Source organism: Dermacentor andersoni, chromosome 3, assembly GCF_023375885.2.
Source record: "Dermacentor andersoni chromosome 3, qqDerAnde1_hic_scaffold, whole genome shotgun sequence".
Taxonomy (NCBI): Eukaryota; Metazoa; Arthropoda; class Arachnida; order Ixodida; family Ixodidae; genus Dermacentor; species Dermacentor andersoni.
In genome coordinates this window covers 192,098,986-192,109,381 of record NC_092816.1, presented here as the reverse complement: position 1 = coordinate 192,109,381, position 10,396 = coordinate 192,098,986, and the positions used below count along the sequence as shown (strand labels likewise).

Here is a 10,396-nt window from a genome sequence, read left to right as displayed (position 1 = left end):
ATTGATACTGTATGAACACTGACGGTTCTGTTTGTATACGTGTGTACAAATATGGAAATCACTTATATAGCAGGCAGAAACTTTGTTCCTTGTGGCACGACGCCAGATGCGCAACATCTATAGATTCATTAGTGCATCGAGCATGGAAAGAACTGTTTTGCACACCGTCTTGGAACATTGTAGGGTTGTACAACATTCCGCACCGCACGTTTTTAGTATTAACCATGCGACATGAAATTACTGCACAATTGTGTACTATGCATTTCTTCTTTGTTTTTGCATCGTCGATAGAGACAGACTGCCCCCTGTAGCACTTGCGCGTGGGCGACGTAGTTCCTCTGCGGCGTTCTGGGGAGGGTCAACACGTACACATTTTATTCCTTTTCACTCGCGCATTACCCAAAAGCAAATGCATGCGTGGACGGCGGTGGTAATTTTCACTATCCCACCCTTTCCCTCCCTTCCCTCTCGACTCTGGATCGCCGAATGGCGGTGGTGGTGGTGGTGGTGTGTGTACAACAGCGGTGGGCCGCGGTGGTCAAGACCGCCCCGCTCCTGGTGACAAGCTCTGAAGAACGCCACCACACCCCGGGGGGGTGGCAGGTGCCTGCGGTGGGCGGAGCTCCGTGCTGCGCTCATCAGACGGCGGGCGTGTAGATGATGAGCGTGCTGCTGGTGGACTTGGGCGGCGACTCCTTGGACGGCGTGCAGGGGGGCGACTCGACCTTGTCTGTCGCGCCTTCCTCGGCGGCGTCCAGCTCCGGCGGCTCCTCTACCACCACGGCGCTGCGACACGGGCAACAGGTGTAACGCCACCGATGGCTCTCAATGCAGCCACCTGACGACGCCTTAACTACTGTTATTTGCTCTAGAGGCCGACCTCATCGAGGTGTTGAGTCGAGCTCGTTATCGCCCTTGCACGTAGCGTTTCTTGTTTTCTTCGAACACTTCTTTTTAAAGGCGCATGCAAGTTACTGAAATCAAGTCGCGACAGACGAATTATTTGCCAAGGCAGTTATAATTTACGACTAACACTGAAACAATACATTGACCGCTTAACTTAAATAAATCAATTAAACTATTCGTTCCAAACTTGACGGCACAATTTTATATAGGAAAATCGAAGGGGAATGGCATAAAAGCTTAGTTCCGTGTTTCTACGTTTCACGATGGCCATCTAGGCCGAAGTAACTGGTGAAGATTCCGCACGGAACGCTCCTCGCTGTGCCATCCTCGCGGGACCTAGTGTGGCGGCGTAAAAATGACGCTTGGCTAAACGGCAGCTCAATGCCACATACCCCTGTGGGTCAAGAACCTGTAAAGCGCCCTTCGGGATCTTCGGGAGTGGCGCACGTATGGGGAGTACTTAATGCCTGCTTCACTTCCGGCGGGGGTGTGCCCCGTATTGCACTATCTTCGGGATCGGTCCACGTATGTGGTGTGCTTAATGCTTGCTTCACTTATGGCGCGGGTCGGCCCGGCATTGCACAGCCTTCGGGATCGGCCCACGTTAGTTTTCGCTGCCGTTCCGTCTTCACAGAGTGGAATGGTTGTCAATTTTTTCACTCCTTTTGGACGGTGATAGTTGTCGGCATCTCCTGGGGTGTGAAGGCCAGTTTTCTCATCGAATCGGTGCCCAAGCGATTAACTCGAGATGAGTTCAGTTGTCACCATCTATTCAACGATCACGCGCATCGCTGTTGCTTCATTAATTCAACCTTATTTGCTTATACTGATCCAGGGACCAGGAAAGGCATTCGGTTCTTAGTCAACTGGTCTGTATGTTCGCGGAACGAGTTGCGGCCGGAGAAAACGCCAGTTGCGTTTAACTTTTCCTATTGCTTCATTATTTCTTCGAGTGACGGCTCGCCGCGACGCTGGCAGATCCTCAGAACCATATAGCCGCGATATGGGTTAGATAAGATGGCAAATAAGATAATGCGAAACAGCGTCCATCATCAGACCCCTGCAATAATTGTTAAACCCATAAGCAATATGACTGTCATTCGTTACCTCGTCTGGCTGTTCCATAATTGCACGGCACTCTTCGTGCAAAATTGACAGCAGGAATCAAGAATCGCAAGGAGTTGAAAAATTAAGCGATCTGCTAAGGGAAAGAGACAAGGCAACAGCCAAACAAGAAGGAACCGCGAAAATTAACAAATTTAAGCGTTGTTTGTGAAAATATTTATCGATCAAATTCTTTTAACTTGCAAATGAAGTAGAGAAAACGCCGCCGGAAGTGGAGAACAATTCCGCGTGTTTTGAATGACGCTTCTACAGTTATCAGTCGAGCCACCTGATGTAGCCACATTTTTGCTGTGCTGATGTGGGTGTTTTTCTAACCCTCCGCGGCTGGCGCAGTGCGTCTAGAACCGCATTGTCCTGCGCTTTACGCGGTTGTACGGGACGGCTGACGCAGGCTCCCATATAACAACACGAGTCGGTTTTGCCACTTGGTAGAGCAGTAAACGACGGATCCAAAAGAACTGTGATTGTTCCACAAAGATATATTTCGCTATAATACTTCCAGAACTAATTGAAAAAGCGCTACTAGAAATCTTTATTTTATACTCTCGCGTGTTTACTTGTTCTTGGCAGTTCTCTTCTTGCGCTTCTTTCATGCGGGATTCCATTTGATGTGGGTCCTTATTTGCCAAGGAGCGGTGTATTTCACAGGCGTACCTGTGAGATACACCTCATTTCAATTTTCTTTTGCGCGTTTACACGTCTTTAGGGCGAATGGTGGGCATTGTTCACATTGTGCTAGTAAAAGTACCTTCGCCCCCCCCCCCCCCCCCCCCTGATTTGCAAAGGATAGTTACCTTGGGTTGGCCCAACGCGTGATGCGGAAGCGATGTGGCTGAGCGCGTGGATCGCGTATGGGAGAGAGTAGACCAGACTGATTGTGGCGAGGATCGATTATGACGAGGGCGCCGCTTAGAGTTAGCACGTACTGAACAGCGTCTTGAAAAGGTCAAACAACCGTTGACGCCTACAAGGCCTGCTCCCAACAGTCACCGCGTAGACAGGCCCCGAAGAGGTAGTAGCGGGCTGGCGTTAGAGAAGGCTGGCTTGCCGACACTAGTAGGCTGGCGTCATGCTCCCCTAGTAATTTTTCTCTCTCCTCCATGGCACCCAAGTATACTCGTGAAAGCTACATCACCGATGTTGAATTTAACTACGATTCACGAGAGCACTTCTTAAAGTCAAGCTCCCGTCGTCGTTCGCTAAGGTTGCGTGGATACTGAGCATTTAGGAAATCCGGCCGCTTCATTGAAGCAACAAAGAAGCCACGATGAATGAATGAATGAAACCACGTTTATTCCACATTAAAATGCGTCGAAGACGCTGCGGTGGAAAGAGGAGGGGTGTTATTGGAAAAGGGGAAGGGTAAGGCTGCCTCCGTTTTATTAATGAACGTCCTGGAGGCAGCTAAGTGGGGGCGTCATGACGCTTGTGCCTGTCGCGGATGTCGGACATTTTAGCCCAGGTTGGCCACGAGCATCTCGAGAGCTGTGGTCAAGGGTGAGAACTATGCACAAAAAGTAACAAAAAAAGGAGCCAGGTTGGAAGAGGAGGAAACGGCTCAGTGCAGCCCAGGCAGTGCGTGTCTTGGGAAGAGGAGAGGTAGAGGTTGAGACCAGCCACAAGAGGCCGGGCGGGTCCCATTGTCCGATTTGGCAGAGCAACTCACGTAGCCTGCACACGTGTAGAACACTGCAGTGCACCCATCATGCCATCGAGCTCTGGCGAGCACTGCTGCTGTTCCTTCAGGACCTTGCAGCACCACCCAGCCACGATGAAGGCATTCCCACAAGCGCAGACGCGCAGCATGACCAGCAAACGACCAGTGCCGCGATTCGGTCGTCAGTCGCGTTTAACTCCCTCCAGCGCGCCTTTCGCGCGTAACGAAGCGCGCCAATGGCGTTCAGTCCAGACGAAACGGGAGAGGTCGAGGGAGCGTTGGGGAATCCTCTTGTCACACTTGAAATCAACTCGCCGGCTGCCATCACGCTTGCTTCTCGAAGCACCATAGCGCACAGCGCCATTGCGTCTAGCTATCAAGCAAGAGGCAAAGCATGCACCACGCGCACGTGCTCGGACGTTGCACGCTTAGCAGCGACCCCCACTTCCCTTCAAAACCTGCCTGCAGCGTTCCGCGGACGCGCGTAATGACCCTTTTAGCGGCGATCCCGTGGGCGCTGCCATGTTTGATCACGTGCTGACGCGTCTATTGCTTGCCTCAGCGGCCTCCCTGTTTGCAATGCATGTGTGTGACGCAGGTGCGGCTCAGCAAACCACTGACTGGGCGGATGGCACGAAGCTTTGGCCACAGCTTCAGAGAACACGGATGAACGCTTTAGGAGCTGATTAAGTTATGTCCAAACGGCGCGAGCAGCGTATATGGTGCCTGCTTTAAAAGCGGGGCTAAATATATACAAAGCTGTCCAAACTTTCCGCTTATGAATTGAATCAGGATCAGTGTGCTTTGCTCTTCGTTCTTTATTTGCCAAATACCTTGAAGCAGCGGCTTGCCACATTTATGACTCAGTAAAGTTCCTCGGTGCAGTCGCTATCTGATTATTTTCTGCCTAATCGCTCGCGGGTGTGCACAGTTCCGATAGATTTTCTTTCTTACTGCCCACAAGGCTTGAAACGCAGCTGTTATACACATAGTAATACCTTGTAGCAAATATGTGTTATCGATAGTAACTCGCTTTACTCTTATGGACCGTCGCGAAACATTCTTCAGCTTCGACTATTCGTGGTCTGTCATTTATTGTGTGTACGTATGTATGTATGTATGTATGTATGTATGTATGTATGTATGTATGTATGTATGTATGTATGTATGTATGTATGTATGTATGTATGCATGTATGTATGCATGTATGTATGCATCTATGTATGCATGTATGTATGCATGTATGTATGTATGCATGTATGTATGTATGTATGTATGTATGTATGTATGTATGTATGTATGTAGTGTGCGCCCATCCACTTATTCTTGATAGGTTGGCTAAGTTTGCGTGTCAGTTGGGGTAGGTGTGTGTGTAGATAATGTGAGCCAAACTTGCGATACTAAGCGGCGCCACTACCTTTCTCATTGCTTAACGAGCGGTGCTCACTCTTGACGAAGTTCCGGGGTTGAAGCCCTTTCCAAGGTCCATCCAAATAGGTCGCGAAGCTTCGGGCAAAACGCGGTTCAGAACAAATTGACATCAACAAAGGTGCTTGTACCCGCCGTGGTTGCTCAGTGGCTATGGTGTTAGGCTGCTGAGCACGAGGTCGCGGGATCGAATCCCGGCCACGGCGGCCGCATTTCGATGGGGGCGAAATGCGAAAACACCCGTGTACTTAGATTTAGGTGCACGTTAAAGAACCCCAGGTGGTCGAAATTTCCGGAGTCCCCCACTACGGCGTGCCTCATAATCAGAAAGTGGTTTTGGCACGTAAAACCCCATAATTTAATTTTTTTTTAAAGGTGCTTGTGGGAGCAGCGATTGAAGCGCGACAATGTTTGGAGGGAACAAACATTGGGAAAGAAAAAAAACGTTTCTGAATCAAAGTGAGATAGTTACATTCATTCAACGAAAATAAAGTTCCTTTACATAATTTTATACATGCGTGACGAGTAAAGAAAAGACAACTCTTTTATTTTATTATTATTGATAAACACCTCTTTTCAGTGCCCATCGTAAGAGGGGCGTTGACGCTGCGCTATCGCATCACAATGCAGCTCTTGAAGTGTACAGAAAGGTGCGCTCGTAAAGTTCACTACGCCACCCCGCCTCACACCTTGTGCTGTTTTGCTTGTCGACGTTTGTCTCAATCTGGTGACCTGAGTACATTCATCGTTTCTTAACATGTTCAGTCGAAAGTAGTAGTGACCGCGCTGGCCGACGGGCTTGGCATTCGACGATAGGACCAGCACTCTACATCCTAAAGCTTTCGTCGGCCTACAAAGAAAGTATGTTCTGTTCAGGGGTGCAATGTCGACACCGGTACGGCTAGCCTTTTCCTGCATGGCTCTCCGCGCTGAAAGCTCGAACCGCTCATCAAGTCGAATGGCGGGGCATTTGAATATGTAGCTCTAACGACAGGCCGCCAAAACAAATTTCGCGCTTTCGAGAACACAATGACGTCACTTCTGTTTTTAACGGATATGGCGTCACATAATTTTTTCTTCCGACGGAAGTGTTCCCTCGTCGCACAGAGATGATGAAGCGTCATGTTTTGAACGTATGGGCTTCTATGGAAGCTTCGCATATTTACCTTGCCCTTTCTTTGAAGGTTAGCGACACAACCCTGGCGGATGAGAAAATTTCTGTATCTTCGAGGAAAGCCGTACATTTCGAAGTGCCGGTAACACGGACAGTTATGGCAGCGGTCCGCGAACTTTGCCACACAGATTCATTCCATTCCTCAATATGCGAGTGACTATTTTCGCAGCAAACTACTGCACAGGTGTTCAAGCCAGCACTCCACAATTTGCAGCCTGATTTAAGCACAGTGCGTCAGCGAAAACTGAGTTGCATTTCCGACAGCTGATACAGAAGCAAGGTAGAAACGGCAATGGTTTCGCATGTGTGCGCTGTCGCTGAGGCCACGTGCGGCGCGCCGCCGAAAGCGCCATCTCGTTTCTTCAGAACAATGTGCTCCTCGAAAAGGGTCAATAGTAAGAAAGCGAGAAGCAGAAGAGATACTGGGAGGGGAGGGGGAGTCGAAGTGGGGCGACAGTCTATCGACTAGACAAAGTGCAACTCCGGCAATTTTTTAACGGTGATCACATTTTTAGGTTACCTTTAGGTTGACGAGACTTCCCTGTCACGCGTCGGATAGAAGATTTGCTCCGCAAATTCGAAAGTAATTTTAAATAAGCGAAAACGAGTGCAAGACCGAAACCTGGTCCAGCAGCCGAGCGAACTTCACGTGACGTCAGGAGTGGGGAAAGCGCGCAAGGCACGTCTCCCACCAGCACGGAGAACGAAAGCGGTGAAGAGCAGACGCTCGGCTGATTTGTCACAGCGCTGGAAGAATGTCTTCGGGTGACGGTGTCAACTGCGCCAGCTCTTAGGAGCTGTCAAACAGTGACAGCTACGATTCCAACGAACTCAACAGTCATGAGCCGCACCGCCCGCCACCGCGAGAGCCAGCGCAATTACACATTGTTACTGCAACATGAACCACTGATTTGATACTGACTGCTTGCTCTTTCAGGCGTTCTACGCCGTCTAAGGGAACAGTTTCTCACACTCCCTATTTGTCATGGAGCGTAGCTTTCCGCGCTTGCATGTCGATTTATAGAGCGCACAATATCCCGAGGAGAACGCCACCGAGTGTCCAAAGCAGTGACCGGTGCATTTGTTTGCATTGGCGTGGTACAGCGACCGCTCGCCGTCCGCTCGAATTATAGTGCAAGACGCGCATCAGTGACACCACTTCTAAATAATACCACCACCACTTCTGAACAAATAACGGCAGAACATAGCAAAGCAGGCGCATGGTGTGCTTTCCATCAGTGGCGCTGCTATGAGCGACCGGACACCTTCGAACACCGCGAGCAGGATGCAGCATAGTACGCGCTGTTAGGCTGCTTATGCCTATCATTCTTCGTACTCTTTCCATGCACACAATTCATGTGTTCTATGAAGTGGACAGACTAATACTTTGCGCGTGCGATCGTTCGTTTAGAGAACGCGTAGTGGAGACGCCGCTGCCAGTACTGACGCTGTTGGCAGCTGAACGCTGTTTGTTTAAGCTGCTGTATCGAAGGGGCCTCCGCATGTTGCCCATTTGGGATAAGAGGCACACAGTGCCAGTCGGAAGGTAAATAATGAGTCAGCATAAGAATACGTAAAGATGCACCCGTGTCTGTGGTCACACTTAATTTGGGGAAGTGCCAGCGAGCGCGACTGGATGCCTTCCGAGAGCGACAACGTACCAATTTCGATACTATGCCGTGTCCTCCCTTTTCGTATGTGTACTGTACGAAATGAATAATAGATTATTTCAAATTATTATGGTCAAAACTGAACTGCAAGAGCAGTTTTCTTCATCCTAATGGCTTAATTAGCTTCAGGTCAGTTGGTCAGGTCCACCGGTAGCATTAACACCCATACTTCTCTTTCTTCGGTTACCGCTTTTCGCCAGGAAACAAGTGTTAAACATTATCGCTCGGCGCAGGGAGTGCCTGCATGTATCACCACTTTTTTGAATGTTATGGATCCGTTGGCTGTGTCACAAAATCTTTTGTAATCTGATTGTACGCGCGATTCGAATTGCGTAGTACTTTCTGGAAACCGCGCGGGCATCAGCGATTACGTTAGAGCCTTCGACCAGTCGCGCACAAAAGTCGACGCGTTTGACCCACAGATCAGATTTTCGACGATCGCCGACTGTTCTCGTCGCTCTGTTTGTGCTTGACTGTAACGTGTTCTTCTGGGCACAGATTCGCCCAACAAAGTATTGAACCATAGCGAAAGAAATTCAACAAGATGGGACACTCTTCAAAAACTGGCAACAGGAAACACGTCACGCCTAGTTTCAACAACATCCGTTAGTTGACGCGATCAGAAAAAAGGAATGTGAAATAAACTTCCAGACAACGTTCTATTTTTTTTATTCCTTCCAACTAAAAGTGAAAAAGTTTTGCGTGTAAATGAACTTATACTTTGCAACTTTTTGTTGCGTTGCCTAGCAACAAGCTAGCGGCACGCCAGACGCGCGTGCATACGTCATGCGCCACACAAGCCGCAGGAGTGAGCGAGGCTGGTCGTACGTGCGAAACTCGCGAGCTCGGCGACCCGTCTGTTTTGGATGTAGCCCATTTTTTGGTCTCCCGGCCTTCTCTATGCTTCTCTTGCGTATCGTCTGCATTTCGACACGGCACCACTGCACTACTGGACTACGGCAAGGTGAGAAATTGTGTTTGACAGTGTGCGGCGCATTTTAAGCACATTTAGGCTTAGTTCGAGTGGCGCAGTTAGCGAAAAACAGCTCCGCCGTCCTGGCGCAGTTAATTTGAGGTAATGCCTCGTCCTGGGAGATGTTCGCGACGCTTTCTATGAGCCGCAACATTACTGTAACTTATTTCGGTAGTTTTTGGGCACGCTTGCCGCGCCCGGCTTATTGACGCAGTAAGCGAAAACCAGCTCGGCCGTGTGACGCATTTGCGCGTGTACAGTACATGCGTGTACTACGTCGTAGCGCCTAAGACAGACAAGTTTTCGCGCATTCTGTGGCCCCCAACATTATTGCAACTAACGTCGTTATATTTGGGGTAGTTTAGAAGCACAGTTGCCGCGCCCGGCTTACTGACGCAGTTAGGGAAAAGCAGCTCGGCTGTGCCGCAGTTAGTTTCGCGTGTACTGAATCTTACTGGTAGAATTTCGTGACGCATTCTCTGACCCGAAAAAGTATTGTAATTTATTTGGTAACTTTTTGGGATATTTTGAGGCTTGCTCGCCGCGCCTGGGATTGTGAAGCTGTTAGCAAAAAAGCAAGCCGGCCATAGTGAGTTAGTTTTGCGTGTACTGAATTTTAGTGGGACAAGTTTGTGACGCATTTTATAGCCCTGTAACAACATATACCTTATTTCGGTACTCACGCTTCTCGAAAACGCGACGAGCGATTGCCGAGTGTGATAACACAGGAGTGTTGCATGCGCCGGCAGGACGCGTAAAAGATAACACGGAGGAGCTCAAGAACATGACATTTATGTATTCTGAGCGACTGAAAACAGGCTTTGCACCCACGAGTCTGACTTGAGTGCGATTAGAAGGCATTCTGCGAGCGTGTAACATGGTCTGGCTGAGCCTGTGTTGTAGCCACCTTTGTGTACTTGGAGTACCATCGTGTCGACTGAGACCAAGTTGTTTTGGAAACGCGCAGTCACCCGTGTATTTGTGCACTTAAAGTGCAGTAAATAATGCCCGGGAAAGGAGGGGTGCTTGAAAATTGGATGTTCAGATTTTATGGCATTGTTTGGGAGGAGTCTTTGCTGCAAAATGTACGTAAAAGTGAATTTATCTGTAATGCCGCTCATTCACCACTTACGCACGTTTCGCCTCTACACGTAATACTCCTGTTAGGTCAATATATCGGAATGATACATGCTTGTAATTTACTTTCTTTCAGCTGATGGCATCCGGTGGAGCATCGTACGGCAACGACTGCTGCTTACCTGGTGCCACAACTTTGGATGAATGCAGAAGATGCCCGGAACGAGCATTTATATATAGCAAAATAAACATTTCATCATTTCAGAAGACGTCTTTCGTTTTCTTTATGAAATTGCACCTGACAGATTCGGCGCAGTCTTGTAAAGGTCAATCGCAATCATTTCTACTTCATAATGAAACGATTCCACGCCAAGGCCACGCGAGCT

The 10,396-nt window shown here is 49.0% G+C and overlaps 1 protein-coding gene across 1 annotated transcript in view; it reads right to left on the bottom strand.

Moving 5' to 3' along the window:
* Positions 1-233: 233 nt before the first annotated feature.
* LOC126524408 (E3 ubiquitin-protein ligase MARCHF3-like) overlaps positions 234-10,396 on the bottom strand; it is a 37,626-nt gene continuing 27,463 nt past the window's right edge. The window contains exon 5 of the mRNA XM_050172732.3: positions 234-786. Coding sequence (XP_050028689.1) covers positions 639-786 — 148 coding nt within the window. The 3' untranslated portion in view covers positions 234-638. The remainder of the gene's footprint in view (positions 787-10,396) is intronic.